General features: G+C 49.6%; 2 protein-coding genes across 3 annotated transcripts; both read right to left on the minus strand.

Moving 5' to 3' along the window:
- Positions 1-1164: 1164 nt before the first annotated feature.
- Positions 1165-10623, minus strand: MIEF1 (mitochondrial elongation factor 1). 2 transcript variants are annotated; one of them, XM_053942691.1, is made up of 6 exons: positions 10536-10623; positions 9055-9203; positions 8762-8942; positions 6521-6783; positions 6013-6075; positions 1165-5422 (listed from the first exon to the last, which is right to left on the minus strand). In XM_053942691.1, exons 2-6 carry the CDS (start codon positions 9196-9198, stop codon positions 4616-4618), a joined length of 1458 nt encoding a protein of 485 aa, XP_053798666.1. In that variant the 5' UTR covers positions 9199-9203; positions 10536-10623; the 3' UTR covers positions 1165-4615. The 2 variants fall into 2 exon arrangements, with proteins under 2 accessions (XP_053798666.1, XP_053798667.1); XM_053942692.1 differs by lacking the exon at positions 6013-6075.
- A 93-nt stretch (positions 10624-10716) lies between these two features.
- LOC128788009 (MIEF1 upstream open reading frame protein-like) lies at positions 10717-11152 on the minus strand. The gene has a single exon (XM_053942693.1). It carries the CDS (start codon positions 10927-10929, stop codon positions 10717-10719), a length of 213 nt encoding a protein of 70 aa, XP_053798668.1. The 5' UTR covers positions 10930-11152.
- Positions 11153-18550: the final 7398 nt, after the last annotated feature.

Consider the following 18550-nt stretch of genomic DNA (forward strand, 5'->3'; position numbering starts at 1 on the left):
GATTCTAAGTCTTTGCAGCCTCGAGAACTACTTGTGCTCTTCTTCTTTGTAGCAACTTTTTCCATACTTGCAATAATTATCATCACTCCCCTCAATTATTTCTTCTTTACATTAAACAGACACTTATCTTTTGATCTTTCCTCCCTATTCATGCCAGGACAGCTTTTATGCAAAGGTGCAAACCACTGCACCTATTAACCATGTATTGCAGGCTCTAGGCATTCCAGGGGCTTTAACTTGAGTGGGTAATACCTGTCACAGATTTCACAGAGCAGCTTATTTTAGCTGCTCCTGTAAGACTCTGTATGGTATGAAATGCGCTTGATCTCATCTGATCTGTTTCTACCACAGAACGGATTAAAGGAAAAAAAAAAAAAAAACCAGAGCAACGCAGGCAAGGGATAATAGAAAAAAAAAAGTTGGAGATGTAGACTTCCTTTGTATCATAAAATACCCTCTAAAATAGTTAATTACAGAGTCCTCATTAAGACAAGTCTTACAGGACAATGTTGCCACTGTAGTATGTCTTCCAAGAATTAAGAAGCCTGGGACCCATTAAAAGCAGCATGACTTCACACGTTATTTGACATGCAACATTTCCACTCCACCTTCCCAAGCAGGCACATTAAACTGGGTCTTACTGTAAAGAACTTCACCACAGCAGACACAGGCCCCTGGCAAAGCGGCTTCCTCGCTGCCTCAAGGCTGATGCCTGGATAAGAGAGGAGCGTACATGGGAGGGGAGAGGCCTGGCACACAAAAACCAGGGTGTGACTGAACAAGGGTGGGGGAGCCCACACAGGAAAATTTAATATTCCAGAGGCATGGAAGCCTCTGAAGTCTGGGGAGCCACATGAAAAGCAGGTCCAGGCACGCAGACTGTTGGAGAGAGGATGAGAGGCTCAGCGCCACAATTACACATCATCTTGTGACTGGTGTGAAAGCTGCCAGGAGCCAGGACGCTGGAGCTGATTGCTCCCTCGAGACAAGCTGCAAAGTGCTGAGTGCCCAGAGCTGCAAAGGGAAAGCAAGTGAATCAGCAAGGGGCAAGTCAGTCCCCAAGCACTGGTGTGGTGCAGAATTATATCTGCATGAAGGTGATGCACTGAGATGAAAGCATAGAGAGATGTTACTCTGTTTATAAACATGCCAGAGACAACCAGGTTATTGTGGAAAGTAATTTTATTTCAGAATTCCACACACTCTGTCACAGATCATGCACTTGGACTTTCCCCTTTGCAAATACACAGCCTCCAGGCCTGGGAGAGATGAGGCATCATCTCCTCACTGCGTGCCCACATGCTAAGAATGAGGGCCCTGATGGCAGCTTGCCAGGGGGCAGAAAGCAGCCTCTTGTTTCCAAAATTGCTTTTAAACACGGGAAAAGAAATCCATCTGACTTGAAAGATTTGCAGTGGAGCTCAGCAGCAGTGAAACCCACAGCTCAGAAAGTTGGTCCTCACCCTGTGGTTACAGGGAATAAGATGACAATCTCATGGGAAGCTTGCATGAGCTAAACTACAGCAGAACACACAGAAACATTCTTGGAGCTGAGGCAGCCACCAGCCCAATGCATGTCCTGGGCCTCTTACAATCAATCTGTCTGAGCTGCTCTGCCAGGAAGGTGGCCAGGAGCTGCCCTTTTCACATTCAGCTTTAGGCTCTTCTGCTCTGTGCTACAGATTTGACTGGGAAGTAGCCTACCTGTAGGTAAGCCAGCCCTCCAGGCTGTACATCAACACGTGTACTGCATTTAATACTGAAAGGTGCCAGTTTGAAAGACTCAGCAGCATTCTGTTTGACCCACAGGCTGGGCACAGCATTACTGGAAGTTTCCTGCATACTTACTCTACACCTTCTTCCCTGCTTCTGTTGCCTCTTATACCTGACCCTGCTCTTAAAATATTCCTAGTTGCAGTGTCCCTGTGACCCATCACATCTTTGGCCTTTGTCAAGACTGCCACTGCCAGGGCAGCCGTTGCCTGCTGTGGTGGCTGCCTGTAGGAAGTGATAATTTGCCTCCTGAGAACAGGCTCGTGGATAGAGGAGGGCAAAACTGAAGGGAAGAAATGATGGAGATGGTTGATGCAAGTGAAGTGGAGCAGAGTCTACAAAAAAGGCAAAAAGGCAGCTTCAGTCTCCATTTGATACACAAATTGAGCTCAATAGCAGCAAAAAATGGCCATAAAATATTAATTCATTAGGTTGCCAGGAAGAAGTGAAAGCATTCATGTAAAAATTATATACACAGATATGTATGTGACAACTGTTCTCAAGTCATATCTCACCTTTTTTCTTTTTTTGTATCTAGAGTTTTAATAATTTCCAACCACACTGCTGTTAAAATGCAAAGACCACATGACTCCATGAATGGAGTCAGCACCAAGTGAGGTGAGATCACACTGAAGAAATGAGCTTTGGGGGAACTCCTGACAACCCAGATATTTTAATATTTTGACCTTCAAGTAATTAAAAACAAGGGGAATTCCCCCCAATAGCCTATAGGCTCCAAGTCTCATCTGCCTGCTTTTAGGGTAGGAAGGCTGACATCAGAAAGGCAGTGGGGGGCAAGGGAAGGAAGAGGGGAAAAAATCTGGGAACCAGAGTGAAGAGCAATCAACAGTTGAACAACACTGACTGCTGCAAAACTTACAAAACACAAAGTCATACAAATGGGATTCCTGTTAACCTTTGATAGACTATGGACTTTATATACACACACAGACTCCAAAGTTCACATCTGGCAGTCTAGAAAATACCACTACCCTAAGGATTAAATAATTTAGAATGCAATGTTGCATTATCACTGTATACAGAACACTATCTGACACACTGGCTAAAATGGACGGATTGTCCGAGAAAGATGCTCCCTCCCTCACCTCACCAGCACTGCCTCTAAAAAAAACCCAGGGTGAAAGACTTCCCTCTGTGGTTCCACTCCTGAAATTCACCTTGAAACTTCTCTGTCAAAGATGAGGGAAGTCCTGAGAGGAAGGGAGGAGAAAAGAAAAAAAGGATTCCTGCTCCCTCCAAACTCTGCTGCTACAGAACTCCTCTCCACTGGCTGAGGAGGCTGGACAGAAAGGGTGAAAAAAGCTCCTAAAGCAGGGAAAAAGCAAATATGTTTCTGAAACATATTTGAGATACACACAGAGCTCCAGACCCGGGGGGACACCTTTTCTCCCACTTTTTGAGGACAGCATGTGGCTTAATGCAGAGTATAGAGAGTCTACAGCCTGAGAGCAGCCACAGACAGGAGTGAGCAGAACTGCACTGCCAACAGGTCCAAACAGACATAATGGGAAGGTGTGCCCTCACCAGCTTTCTTGGAGTATTTGTAAAATGGGAGCACTGGAAAGTCAACACGTAGGAATGAGGAAGGGGATGGACAGCCTCAGTTCTGGGGAGGAGACTAAAGCACAGAGCAGATGGCAAAGCTAATATATCCCTAAAAGCCAGCTTTGTATATGTACCCTAATACCAGTGTATGGGACAGAACCTTGCTGATGACTTGCCAGTTCAGTTCTACCACCTTCACAGCCTTTAAAGCTGGTGAGAATCTGGCTTGTGTGCGCTTATTCCAAAGCCCTTTGAGGCATGCAGTCTTGTTTCCACCTCTACTAAACCAAAACAGCCATAAGCTCTTGGGGGAAAGATAAAAAAAATCCGCATTCCCATGTGTGTCTCCCACCCTTCCCCTATAATCACCTCTCTTCCTCTAGGCCACAGACAACTGAAGAGCTGCCTTGCTCTCCACTCCTAAGGCCATTCCCAGCAGATCTGGCTAGGCAGGAACAGCAAGCTCTGCTCCCTCAGCCTCATCACACAGCCAGACCACAAAGGTTCCTTCCTGCCCTGTGATAGCTTCAACAAGAATTGCCTGTACAGGACATTGTGTTGCAGCAGACTGGACAAATTTTGGCCCTTAATCCTGAACCCAGCTTGCAAAGGATGAGAAGGCTCCATGGGAGCAGGAGCTGCGGGAATTCTCCAATTTCAAGCTCTACAGTCCTAAATATTGCCAGTGTAATCATTATCCACTCAGAAATACAAAAAAGAACCCTATCCAAAATATCTCACTCAGTCTGCCCTGCATGACTGGGCCAAAAGGACATAAAAGAAAGTGAGACAGTGTAGGACAGCAGAGAAAAAGAAACATAGGGCAAAGTCAGGCTGGAGGAAATTAAACCACCTCCGTGCAAGTCTGCTAAAATCATCACTGGATTTACCAGCCCAGTTCCACCTTCTTCAGACCAAAAAGGGTTTGCTGCAGTAAATGTACTACAGAAGAAAGAAGTGCATAGTTTAGTTTATTTTTTTTGGTAGACACTTAAAACTCAGCAGAATTTATGTGAAGATCTCAGAGTTGCAGTTTTAGCCTCTCTTCCCTAGCCAATGGGTACCTGTTGGGGCAGAGATGGTGGAAATGGACCAGTAGCACCAAGAAATTCAGTGGGAGCACCAACTCCACAGCAGGAATTACTAATGAACAAAACGGGGGGAGTGGTGAAGAGAGAAAGAGAGAGAGCTAGGGAGAAGTGGAGGAGACATAATTCGCAGTAATCGAAGTCTGCATTGGCTAAACCCTATCAACACTTCCCTAGGTAAGGCCCCATTATGTCTGCAGCAAGACCTCTGGCTCCGACAGAGAGCTGTAGAGGGTGTAGCCCAACTCATCCACTTCTTCAGGGGTGAGCTCTGAAAACAAGTTCACCTTGGGGTTCAGGGCACTAGGGAGGACACCTGCCTCCAAGTAGCGGATCAGCCCCTTCAGTGCCTGCAAGAAGCGATCAGCCAGCATGTCCTGGGACCAGTCGGACTCCTCCTGGGAGAGGTGCAGGATGACATTGGTGAGCTGGCTGGCAGTGAGGTGTCCCAGAGCCGGGTTTAACTTGCACACTGCTTTGAAGATCTTGAGGCACAAGCAGCGGCAGCCAGAATCCCCCTGGTCCAGGGCGCGGAGGCGAGCTGTTTCTGCTGGCCGCAGGCTCAGTCGCCACAAGTTGTCGTTCTGGGCCAATCGGTGAGGTTTGGCAACGAGGACGATGTCCCCCAGTGTCAGGGATGGTAGAAAGTCAATAAAAAGATGCCGATCTGCATCATACTGGACTTCCAGTGTCAAATCTGCTGGGGGAGCCGCAGGACGGATCACATAGTCCAAGAGACTCCCAATTGCTGGCCAGTTGATGGACCCAGCTACAACCTTTTCAAAGGTGTCTGCTACAGTTTTGGGGGAAAGGTAACCTCCCACCACACAGCGGTCCCAGTAGCTGCTCCCACGAGGAAAGTACTCTGGGTTTTCTCGACGCACCAAGTAGAAGCCAGGAATGTTCATGATAGTGTCCTCCCCGGGGATACACGACCACAGGTTCTGCTCCAGCATGAGAGGTACAATGAGCTGGATGTGGTCAGCTGTCACTACCTTTCACAAGAGAGAAAAGTCAGTAAGAATAAGCTTTTTCTCTCCATATTCATTTTATTCACCACCTTTAGGTAGCCTTCTGTCCAAAGGAACCTGGAATAAGGATTCAGCTGTCTCACTCTCCTCTCTGCGTGGGATTCTCAGCCTCCCTTTGTTAAAAGGCATTCTGAAGGACTATTTCCAGCCATCAGTGGGATAATTCCAAGGTATAGCCATAGTGCTTATGTGGTATGTACTATTTAGAGACCTGACGTGGACTGCATATAGATGAATCATTCTGCCTCATGTTGCTTTAAGTCTGCTCCTTGGTTGTGAGGTGCAGCTGGCCTAGGGCACAGCAACACCACATGACAATTTAAACAGGAGGCAGAGTATTTTCTTGACAAGCTTCCGTTGCCATGGTTTAATAATCCAATGCTACAGCTAGGTACACTGCCCTCACCTGGTCTGCCACATTGTTTGGAAAAAGGTCGATAAAGATCCCTTTTCATCAATGTGATTAAGACCCCAGGTCTAAGTTTCACTGGGCATTCCATGCTCCATTCCAGAGCTCTGACTCAAACAAAGAAGTATGCCTCTGAATCACTCACTATAGCCATAGGCATCTTGCCATCAGGGAGATATTGCAGCAGGGACTGCTGTCCAATCCAGGTCTGTCATGCATTAACAAAAAAAAAAAAAAAAAAAAAAAAAAAATAAAGGGTAGGAAAGACCTACATGAATACATGGGAGTTCTAAGGGAATGTATTCGGATGGTTACAGAGGGATGGAGAGAAAAAGAGACGTGTACCAGAGAAACAGCAAGAAAAACACAACTAAAAGAAGAGACAGAGGGGAAACAAAGAAGGACTGAGATATTTTGGAGAAATTAACCAGAAAAAAGTAAAGGCTTTGCAGACAATGACAGAGCAGCCTGGTCATGCCTGTTCCAAAAGCACTGTGGGAATCAACGCCTGGCTCCACAGTGGGAAAGGCAACACCAGGGGCCTTATTACTGAGGAATGCTGTGCTGAGCCAGCAGTGCCATCAGGGAAGCCTGAAACAGCCCTGTGTGGTCAGCCTCCCGAACAAGGAGCCGTGATGCGTCCCAGGAGTTACCTGCAGGTCATCGTAGAGGCTGCCACTGAGGTACATGTCCCTCAGGGGCATGTCCGGCAGCTTGGCACGCAGGAAGCTGCGCAGCTCCGCGCAGATATCCACGGCCGCTTGCTTGGCCCGCGCCTGCTCGTCCGCCGGGATCGCCACCCGCCGCCGGTAGTAGGCGAACAGCTTCTCCTGCAGGGACAGGCGAAGGCAGGACTTCTTCAACTCCACCTGACTCCTCTTGGCAGATGGCTTGGGCTTTGTGGGTCGAAAGAAGTCTGCAAGACAGAAGGAAAACTGTTGAGGTTGCAGCTGATTTCGTTGTGAAGCGTTCCGCAGAACAGAATCTGCAGCGCAGAACTGCGGTCTCCCAGGTCTCAAAAAGCCCTTGGCAGACATTTTACAGGCTTTACGCAGCTACCACACCAAAGGGGCGTGCTGAGGAACTTCAAAACGTACTACTAAGAGCATCAAAACAGATGAAAACAAGTTACTAGAATTGAAATTTGGACAGACTAATATTGTGTACAAGGATGTAATTTTAATGGCTACGTGGGCAGTATCTCAATTTCATCAAAAATTCAGTGCTGTTACCAGTTCAAAAGCTTTCCGTGTGATGCCAGATCAGTGAATAAAACATGAACAACCACCATGATCTCCTTGAGTTTTGAACATCGAAACAGATTATTACAAATTACCAGCAAAAGCCAGTCTTGACTAGCATATGAGATCAGAGAAGTCTGTGCCACCTGGAAATGAAATAGTTGTTGGGAGTCTGATCAGTACAGTAATTAGGATGATGAGCTGACAGATCCTGGGGCCATCCCAGCTCAGGCCATCATAGCTCCACTGATACCCCCCTGAAATCTTCACTGGAAAAAGACCAGAGAGCCAACTCAGAGGCACAATGCAACAACACAAGGTTTACACTGCTGTCTACATTACTAAACAATGTCTGACCTGCACAGAGAGTCCCTTTTTTCCTGACTGGTTTCCCAAAGAAATGAATCCCATCTGTTTCAGATTTCTCTTAACATGGAAGAAGTTTCAGACGTTAACAATGAGAATTAAAGGGGAATTACAGATCCAAGAGAACTTTGGAAGGGCTGTGATACCTACGAGGTACAGGAGAAATCCCAAAGTCAGTGGCCCCATTAAAGCAATTGGCTGTTGCAGATTTGATGATTTGGCCACACAGCACAGGAGGAATGGATGACCAAGCTGTACACAAAGCCATCTATCCCAGCCTCAGTGCTGCTGTCTGTTGTCCCACTGGGTTCTTTTGGACACATTTAAGCTTTTTTTGTGTAAAGGAAATAATGCACTAAACCATAGGGAACTGGATTTCATTGCCTAGTTATGAAAAAAAATATTTTTTCTTACTGAGTTTTAATTTACTTCTAATTGAAGAATTTAAGACACCATCATCACTGTTTTTATTACTCAGCCCGTATGTTTGGGGACACCAATCAAATTATCTAGACCCCATTTAACACAGCTGTCTAATTTTTACTGTTTCCTCAGCAGAAAACCTATTGCCATCCCAAAGATAACTTCCTTTAAAATAATCTGGAAATCAAGTTAACAGCCTGATTCTGATTTTTAGTTTAAATCTCCAAATGTAAATCTCCTAGTGACCAGGGATAGAAAGTAAAACCATTGAGAACAAAGAACCAACCACACGTAACAAAACAAGGTTGGATTCTAAATCACTGATTATCCCACCCAGAAAGAAAACTACAGTGAAGACAATTGAAGACTATTGAAGACAAACACAGTGATAAGCAGTACTAAACAGGGAAACATCAATCCAGAAATTATTTGGAAAATGGTAGGAATAATACAGGAAATACTGTTATAAATTGCTACTACATTCCCAGCCCAAGTACTCCCCCCTTAAAAATATGCAAGCAAACTGGAATGACCCAAAGAAAGGCAGCAGAGTGCTTGAAATGAATGGAATAGCTTTCTATCAGGAAAAATTAGATATTCAGATTGAAAGAGCAAAAATGAGGGAGAATAAAGCTTAACACCATGAAATCATGAGAGGAATGAAGAGTGCAAATGGATGACCATTACTGACTAGTTCCCAATGTCAGCTCTGATTCTTGAAGTTACCAGTGGACCTGCTTAAAAGAAAAACATAAAAATCCCAGGCCAGACAGGGTATTTCCTTCCCCTGCATTCCTTTAAACAAATACAGGGTTTATAGGCCTGGATGACTCTCTGATGCAGGAGGACGACCATGCCTCTTACCAGTGTCTGCAGATGAAGGATCAGTGGGAAGGGTCTGCAGGGAGCGGCTGAGGCTGGTCTTCATGTCCTGGGTCAGCAGGCGTGAGGAGGAGCCCAGCCAGTTTGGCTCTTCCCAGCTTCTCTTTCCCGACTGGCTCAAGCGAGTGGGGCTGCTGGGAGCACTGATTGCCCGGTCGTACATCTAAACCGGGAAGAGTCTGAGTCACCAAGGGCCCAACGCTTGCATTCTACCCAGGCCACTGCCAGCACCCGCTCCGGAGCCGTGCCCGGTGCCGGCCGTGGCGCTCACTCACCCGCTTGACGGCCAGCGTGGCGATGCCCAGCATGGCGGCGCCCCCCACGCCCAGCACCAGCCGCGCGTTGGCCAGCACGAAGTCGATGGCGGTGCCGATGCCGTTGTCATCCTTCTTCCCTTTGCGCTGCCCAGCGCCTGCCATCTTACCTGCAAGCAGCAGGAGCGTTACACAGTGGGACAAAACGCGCGGCCCTGACGGTTCACCCCCTTCTCCCACACCTCACACCCGCCGCTGCTCCCGGGTTTTACCACAGGAAGGGACCACCCAACCCTGCACCCTCCCCTAATTATGTTCCCTCAAAGAGCTGCTTGCTCCCAGCAGTGCCAGGACAGTACTGACCAAGCAACGTCCAGTGCCTGAGGGAACACATCCAAATTTGATGTAAGGTTTCTAATAATTGAATAGGTTTAATGAAAGGAAGTAGAATTTACTTCCACTGTGTTTTGCAATAAAATCCTGCATATTAAGGAAAACCCTCTAATTATTCAGGTATTTTTCTTATAATTTGTGCTTCTCAAGCAAAGCACATCCAATTTATTTTGTAATTTCTAATGTAACAAGTGTGATTTTGCTCACAGACAAGGCAATAGAGGGTTGGTCAACTGTCTGGCACAAAGTGGAATCTTCCCCAAGAACTGACAGGCAGTCTCAGAGCTTCCATTCACTGATTAATTTCTGAACAGTGTCCAATCCCAGATACTTCAAAGACACCCAAGAATCAACAGCAGAGACTGCAACACATCATAAAAGGAACAGCTCCCCTGCCTTCATTTGATGTTTATTCCTGCCCTTGGGGCTGGTGGGTTTGACTTGCAGACAAATCATGTAAAACACTGACATGAATATTGTCTTACATGTGTACTTTTGTGTCCTCAAATTTCCACTTAACCTGACCTTGAAATTTAAATTTAAAGAGTCTCTCAGGCCAACATGGCCTCAAGCTGTGCCAGCAAAGGCTCAGGCTGGACAGCAGGAATTTCCTCACAGAATGGGTGATTAGACACTGGAATGGCTGCCCAGCGAGGTGATGGAGTTACCATCCCTGGGGGTGTTTAACTTGGACGTGACAGGCAGTGCCATGTTCTAGTTACAAGGTGGTCATCAAAGATAGGACTCAATGATCTCAGAGGGCTTTTCCAACCTGAATGATTCTGTGATCCTGAAAAACACACTGCCATCACTGTAGCCATAGGGAGATCCCCAGTGAACCTGTATGAAAACACCAAGAAACTCCTGCACTGTGACTTTAGGTCTGTTTTCTGAATCAGTGTCCAAGGCTCTGAGCCCGCCTGCCTGATTGGGGTGGTTTAAAACTAACATTTGTTTTTTCTAAAGCCAAGCCAGTGGGAATGTTCCTGCCTGGATGAACCAAGAATACATTCACTTGTCATTCCCAAGCAGAAAAAACCCTGCACTCTCGCAAAGCTCACTCTAACAGCAGCATGAAGAACGCAGTTTTATCATTGAAAATGACCTACCTGTGACCTAATGCATTTGTGAAGAGAACAGGAGAGCCCTCCTGGTGTACCTGTGGAAGCACCTTCAGGACTTCTTCAAGAAAGTGGTGGGTAGTGAGTGTTAATCATCTCTTCAGGCTGGTGAGAGGATTTTGGAAAGAAGAGGAAGGTACGTGAGACCGGTGGGAGCTACGGGGAATCGCTAAACCAGGCCCCCGAGCTTGCTCTGCAGGAAAGCCTGTCCCTTCTCCAGCTGCCTTTCCTTGTCCTCCAGCCGCTGCAGCCCCTGGTTCCGGCGGAACTCACGGCGGACGGAGGCGAGGTAGAAATCCCGGTCGGTGTAGCGCAGGCCGCGGCCGCGGCGCAGCAGAGCGCGGTACAGAGTCAGCACCGCCTCCCGGGACCACGCGGCCATGGGGGACAGGTGTGGGGCGCGGGCGAGCGACCTGCAGAGGAGTGACCGAGGGCGGGATCCGGGTCAGCTTCTCCCTTCCCGAGGGACCCGCCGGCCGCCGCCTGCCGCTCCGCGGCGGGCCTCGCTCGGTGCCGTGTCCGCCTGTCCAACGGCCCGGGGTAACGGCCGGGCCGGGCCGGGCCGGACCGGGCCGAGGCGCGGGCGGGGCGCGGGGGCCGCTGCAGCCCCGCGGGAGGAGCGCGGCCGCCCCGCTCTCACCGGGCTGGACACGGGGCCGCTCCGGGGCCGCTCCCGGGGTCACCCGGCAGCGCCGCGCTTCCGCTTCCGGGCCGTGCCCCCGCGCCCGCCAATGGCAGCGCCAGCGCCGCGGGCAGCGAGCCGCGCGGGCCTGAGGCGGCGGCGGCGCGGCGCTGCCGCCCCCTGGCGGCCAGGAGGGGAGCTGCCCGCGCCCGTCCCGCCCCGGCAGCCCGGGATGCTCCCGGCCGGGAAGGGCCCCCGGCAGCCCGGGATGCTCCCGGCCGGGAAGGGCCCCCGGAGCCCGGGATGCTCCCGGCCGGGAAGGGCCCCCGGCAGCCCGGGATGCTCCCGGCCGGGAAGGGCCCCCGGCAGCCCGGGATGCTCCCGGCCGGGAAGGGCCCCCGGCAGCCCGGGATGCTCCCGGCCGGGAAGGGCCCCCGGCAGCCCGGGATGCTCCCAGCCGGGAAGGGCCCCCGGAGCCCGGGATGCTCCCGGCCGGGAAGGGCCCCCGGCAGCCCGGGATGCTCCGGTTCGGGAAGGGCCCCCGGCAGCCCGGGATGCTCCCGGCCGGGAAGGGCCCCCGGCAGCCCGGGATGCTCCCGGCCGGGAAGGACCCCCGGCAGCCCGGGATGCTCCGGTTCGGGAAGGGCCCCCGGCAGCCCGGGATGCTCCGGTTCGGGAAGGGCCCCCGGCAGCCCGGGCTCCCGCTGCCCGGGGCTCCGTGTGCGGCTCCGTGTGCTGCGGCACAGCGCGCTGGGCTGCCGGCCCCGAAAGGCAGCGTGTCTGCCGTGCGCCACGGTCATGGAATCACGGATTCCGTTAAATTGGAGAAGACCTCTGAGGTCATGTAGTCCAGGCTCTGACTGAATAACACCTTGTCAACCACATCATGGCACTGAGTGCCATGTCCAGTCTTTCCTTAAACATCTCCGGGGACGATGACTCCAGCACCTCCCTGGCAGCCCATCCCTAATGTCTCATAGCCCTTTCTGCAAATGAATTTCCCCTAATGTCCAGCCTGACCCTCCCCTGGAAGAGAGCAGTGGATCAGTGCTGCATCTCAAGGTTCTTCTGACTTCTTACAGTGCTTTTTACCGACTAACTTATCAAATTCAAGCTCCTTTATCTCCAAAGAACCCCTAGAGATCAGGGCTTGGTCTGGAAGCCTCTAGGCTCTAGGAGAAGGGCAGTAGCTAGCAGCCTCTCTGGGGTCTGCCTGAGATGATGGAAGAAGACTCCCAAAGCCACAACTTTTTGCTCCACTGTCCAGGTGTAAATCCCACTTTTCCATTCTCACATTCTGTACCATGAGGTGTCTCTGGGACATATCTAAAGGAAGGGGATGGCTCCTTAGCCATCCCCTCCTCCCCAGGTCCTACCTAAATATAAAACATAATGTGCTGTGCCTCCCCTGGAGGGGAGGGTGAGAGAAAGAGCAAATGGTGTGTAACAGAGGAGAGCCACATCACTTCACACAATTCTCAGTGACACCAGATATGACAGTGATAGAGCTGAACAGGAAGAAAAACAGAAGCTCTGGACTGGCTCACTCTGTGCCAATCTCCTCTTGCTCATTTCCTTTCTGAGATAAACAACCTCAATCGTTTTGATCTCTCTGTGAGCGAATTTGCCATGCCCCTAATCAGCCCTTTCTGAGAAGGGCTTACTTGAACTGCAGACAGTATTCCCAGAGAGGCCGTGCTAGTCATTTACATAATAGCATTATCATATTTTCCATATTATTCCCTCCTTCTTCCTTCTGCATGCTAATATTTTGTGTATGCTTTTTTTTTTTTTTTTAAACTTGCAGCTACTCTCAGAGCCAGGGTTTGTGTGACATCCATATTATTTCTTGGGTTGCTAGAGAACATCTGGAGCTTTGTAATTCTTATGTGCAATTTGTTTTCCCTCTTCTGACCTTGCACGTACCCAGTTGATCCTTGGCAAATATGTGGTGTTCCCCATTTGCCACATTTGCATTTTACTCAGTCCTTTTTGATCTCCTCAAGAGTCAATAGTTTTGAGTCAGCTTTTAAAAATGTTTGGTATATTGCTCATCTTTGTTTCCAGATCATCAGTTCCTATACTGGGCTATCCAAGACCTCGGAGGCAGCATTCCCACTCTTTACCTGCTGCCAGAATGAAAATCGATCTTTGACCCTTCCTCCCGGCTTCCTGCCTCCTCCTTGGGTTGTTAATCCTCAGAAATACTTCCCTTCTCACAAGCGGGCTCTGTCACCCCTGGGCAGGTGTGCTGATAAGCCCAGTCCCCAAAACTCCCAAGTCTGGACCAAAACTTGAGCAGCCACATGTGGCAAACCGCTGGAGCACTGCCAATGGGATCTGCCGGGTCAGGCTGAGCAGTGATGGGCTTCCCTGCTGCCCTCCTGCCATGGCAGCCAAGGACTGCCACCTCCATAAGCGCCCCCTCCCCAGCCCGGCCCCCTTGGGTTGTGCCTGTTTTGGTGTTTCTCTCTGTTCTTTCCCCCCCAGGCTGGCTGCCAGCTCCCGGGCCTCTCGCCAGCAGCTGCGTGTGCGTGTTGAGCGCTCCTCCACCCACACTGTGCACCGTCTCCAAGTGCCCCAGCCCTTGCAGGGACGTCACTCGCTGTGCCCACTGCCCCATCAGCGCTGCCCACGCCTGCATTGTGTGGGCAGGGGCCTCAACCTGCCCCTTGTCTCTTGCAAAGAGGAGGGTGAGTGCCAGGGCCGAGCAGCGCATGACTGACCCGCTCCAGCTGCCCTGCGAGTGCCCCACCTCTGGTGCCATGCCGGGGGTTGTACATTTGAACTCTGCCTTGAGACACTGAAGTGTGATCCCTCGTCTCCAGGTTTTCCAAACTCTGCTGACCCGCTGCACGCAGCTGGTGGGACCCACCCAGCACCCCAAAGACTTGTGCTGCCCTGAGGGCCCCAGGGCCCCGTTGCCTGCAGAACCCTGTTGCCCATGGGGAATGGGGTTCCCTCTGTGACTCTAGCCTGTATCCCTGTATGAAAGGGAATTTACTTGCCCTGACAGGGCCAGGTGCAGGCAGAGAGGAGGGAGCAGACCTTTGCTGTGCTCCTGGAGAACAATAACAACCTTTGTTTCTCGAAATGACCAAGTGAGCTTGAAATTTCAAAGGCAGCATGTGTGACAGGGCACAGTAACCTGTGCTGTTACCTGGAATAAGACTAAGGCATCCCCTCCTGTCCCCTGCCTTCTCAGGGGTCTCCAGAGCCGCCACTCCTCTGCTGGTCTTCTCATGCTTGCAGCCAGTCCTCCCGCTCAAGCAGCCGCTGGCACGGGCTTTGATGGTCGCTAAAAACAGCAAATGGCTGCCCCTGAGCCCAGCTTGCAGCCTCTGCTCCTGGGAGCCAAGGGCCATGCCCAGGGCTTCCCACCACCCATTCTGCAAGGGCAGGACCATTCCCAGCCATGGAGACATCCCTGTGCTGCCTGTCACCAGCCAGCAAACCCTCCCTGGGCAGCAGGGAGGTGAATGTGAGCCTCAGAGCTGCAAGTGGCATCTTGGAGGGGCTGTGCAGGGATGGGAAACAAACTGTGCTTGGAAGCAGAGGGCTGGTCTCTTAGTGGAGCCAGAAAGCAGTTCTAAAATGTGAGGGAGAAGATGGATAGTGACCCACCAATGGTATCTGAACTTGAGCTTAAAATCTTTAGTATCTTCCAGTAAATGGACCTCATAGGAGGCCTTTTGGTAGTCTCAGCCCTGTTCAACAGCTCTCTCTTTAATTGCAGCTCTGTTTCTTTACTTTTCTTGAGCAGTCACAAGGATTAATGGCATTTGAGATCCTGGTCTCCAGCTGTGACAAACCAGGAGGGGTGGAGGCCCAAGGGTGGCACACGTGGCTTCGTGACCTGAAGCTCCAGCAGCTTTGATGTTGAGTGCATGTGGAAAGACAGGTGGTGAGGGAGGAGAGACCACTGGTACACAGCCACTTTTCAAGGAACATTCCTGATCTAGAGCAGAGACCCACATTTTAGTAGGGACAGTAAATATATGATCTGGGAAGCCAAGCTCAGGGAATGTTTTTGACAGGGGGAAGAAGGGAAAGGTCCCAGCCTCGCTGCAGCTGAAGTGGGGTTTTTCAGACCCCTGGACTTACATCCCTGCAGTGCAGGGGGCTGCAAACACTGTCAGCAGCGAGTGGTCTCCTGTGTGAAGCAGAGCTGCTGTCCCTGTGAGGGGCTGCTCTGACAGTCACTGAGGAAGCTCAGTTTTATTACCTAACACATTGAAATTGCTTCTGTAGTACTTTCACAATTGGTTTGTGCCCACCTTCATTCCCAGCACGACTCATGTTTCTTCAAACAAATTTCTCCATGGCTGGGTTTGTTGGAGACTTTTCTCATTATTCCCTGACTGGTAAGATTTCATCCCCCAGCCTCCCTCACCCCATTTTTCACTTTGCACCAGCTGCATGCTGCAGGTTTCCAGAGCCATTCGGAGACCCTGCTTTTGTGAGTGCTGTTGTCCTTGCAATCTTGCATCCCTACGACAGCCCCTGTTTTCTGCAGGGGAGGTGTCGGCAGAGAGCAGAGGGCTTGCAGCTGGTGGTACCACCTGCCTGAGCTGAGCTGCACATGCTGCCCTCAGGGTTTCTTGTGCTCCTTTGCCTGCTGTGTGCTGGGATGAGGCCCTCTCGGCATGAACATGGGATTTTGGTTTGTGTAAGGGTATCCTGGACTCCAGCATCAGGTGTGGCTTGGTCCCATGTATGTATAGACCACCTGAGAAGGGCATGGCTGCTGTATTCTGCTGCTTCACTTCTTTTTTCCAAAGGCACCAATTGCACACCTTGCCCCTTAAATCACAGGCCCTTAGATTTATTTTTGTCCCGTTTACCTAGTTTTGGTTTTGCCATGGTCTGACATTCACTTCTGGGTAACAGTTTGAGACAAATGCTTTAAAAACACTGTGAAGCATAAAGAAGTGGGTAGATGTTTTCTACATTCTTTTATTTTTGTGTGTATGCCTGGTTCTTAGTAAGTGTCTGAGGGGGAAAACCTGATGATTTGTTGCTCTCTCTTTGGAAGAAGTCCAGACTGTAGAACAGGGCTAAAATGCCAGGAAAGAGTTTGCTGCATAGAGTCAGGCTTATGTTATTTTATTTTATGCATTCCTTGGATAACATATTTTCTTTAATTTCAGATCCTGGAGAAGTCATTTTAGATCTTTATTCAGCACAGCTTATTTGCTCTTCTTCTCAGTTTTCCTTATTTTTAGAAAGGTGAAGTGTGTTCCCAAATTAAATCGTTACTGAGATGGACTTCAGCCAAGAGGATCCGTGGTTCAAGCCATAAGGCACAGGAAACACAAGAGTAAAACAATGGAGTTTTATATTGTGTTTCGTTTGGCAGAGTGAGGAGAGATATGGCCTTGAAAGATTTGTATTCTTCCATAGCTGTAATATGTTTTAAAAGACAGTAAGGAGTATTTTCACTTCTCACTTTGCTTAAAAAAAATAAGCACACACAGAAATGCTGAAAATGTTGGGATTGCCAGATGCTCCTTAGTTCCAAGTAAAGTTTCATGTCTGGGGGTCTCAGAGATGCTTACACTGAAGTCCCAAACAATAGCTGAAGAGGGCTACTCCTTTACCTTTTTGCTGATATGCCTGTCCCTGCTGCGGCTTCAAAGGCACAGCTTGCAGCAGCCTGGCCCCAAGCCAGGCTCCTCAACCAAGCATCCATGCATTATATTCCTTATGTCAGCTTCTCACTTCAGTGATCTGGAGCCCCTTCTCTAGATGGGACAGTTTTGCAGTGACAGATCAAAGCCCCACAAAGCTCGCTCCCAGGTGAAGGTTTGCCTTTGGTGTGCCCAGGAGCCTCAGGAACACACGCCACTGCCAGGAAGCAGAACGTGCCTCCCTTCTGCCATGGCCGTAGCCAAATCCTCTCCGTGGCAGTGCTCTGGAAAGCAGGGCAGCCAGTGCCTGCAGCTGTGGGCACGTGAGCATGAAGCCATTTGCTGGTGACGTTTTCTGGGGCTGGGGTGACTCTCCCTGGCTGCTCCACGGGCTGCCTGCCAGCCAGCTGAGACCTCTGCTTCCCCAGCTGAGCCGCTAAAGCAGCAAGATTTAGAGAATAATATAAAATTGGATTAATACTTAAAAATTAACTGTCCCTGCTAAGCAGCACATTAAAACATGTCCTTACACAGGGAGCAAACATATCCCAGCAACACAAACAAACAGCCGGCAAAATGGGGTCTGGTATCCCCCTTCCAGCTTTCTGAAAGGTGTCTTAAGTTTATAATGAAGTCACTTTGTTTCCAAGCAGCCTGGTGTTTGGAAACAGCATATCCATCCCTTTATCAGCTAGCCTGATATGCATCAGTAAGGAATCAGCTGGAGCCAGCCCCTCTGTGAGCCAGAGGGTTGCTCACAGCCTCCCCACTGAGCAGTGTTGCACAGTGCCCAGGATGAGCACCAGACATCCATGACAAAGAGCAAGAGCTTGGGAGAAACCACCGACTTCCCGGCAGGTCACGCCAGAGCTCCTCCAGGATGCATCACCCCATCTAACACCTGCTGGGGTACTGAAATGCCGCAAAACACGCAGGATCGCTTGGCATCAGATGGCTTGCAGGCTCCTGATTCCATATAGTGCTTAAGGCTCTGTATCCATACCCAGGATGCATGCTGCATTGGTGTGTTGAGGGACCCTCTGACATGGTAAATGGGGCTTGTGGTGAGGCCACATGCTCCCCACTGCTCCTACAAATTAAAATCTCCATCCCAGACTGGTTTGTCCAAGTGTCAACGCCTCTCGCTCACAGAGGCACTTGAAGCTCCTGCAGCAGAAGCTCATGCTTTCCAGGGAAAAAGGTCTTTTAAAACCTTACAAGAAACAAAAAGAAATGCCATTCATGTTAGTTTTTAAAATAATAAAAATGTCAGTAAGGATTTTGTGTTAGAGGCAAGAAAAATAACGTGGGAGAACCTTTGACCTAGTCAACGCTCATTTCTTAAACTGTCTCACTAAGTTGCCATTGGTCTGTGCTTACAGAGGTATACTTCACCTCTTGAAAAATTGAAATTTCAAGCATGCTGGTCATCAACTATTTTTAGATTATCCCCTGTTCAGGCACAAAAATACAGTGATCACTAAGAATGCTAAAAATTCTCAATAGAAAATTTTAATTGCTAATTTTGAGTAGCAGGTTTCTTTCACGCCCTTTGTTCCAGAGACTGAAACAGCAAAACTGCATTAAGCAATGCACAGCACAAGCCTCTAGTTTGATGAGACCCTTCCACAAAAAGAGAATTGAGAACATTAGACTGGTATGGATGAAAGAAAGATGAGGGAATTCACTGGAGCTAATAATTATGAGGAAAATAACCTATGATGCTTACAGTTAGTATCTCTAAATGGAAT

The sequence above is a fragment of the Vidua chalybeata genome, chromosome 5, assembly GCF_026979565.1.
Source record: "Vidua chalybeata isolate OUT-0048 chromosome 5, bVidCha1 merged haplotype, whole genome shotgun sequence".
Taxonomy (NCBI): Eukaryota; Metazoa; Chordata; class Aves; order Passeriformes; family Viduidae; genus Vidua; species Vidua chalybeata.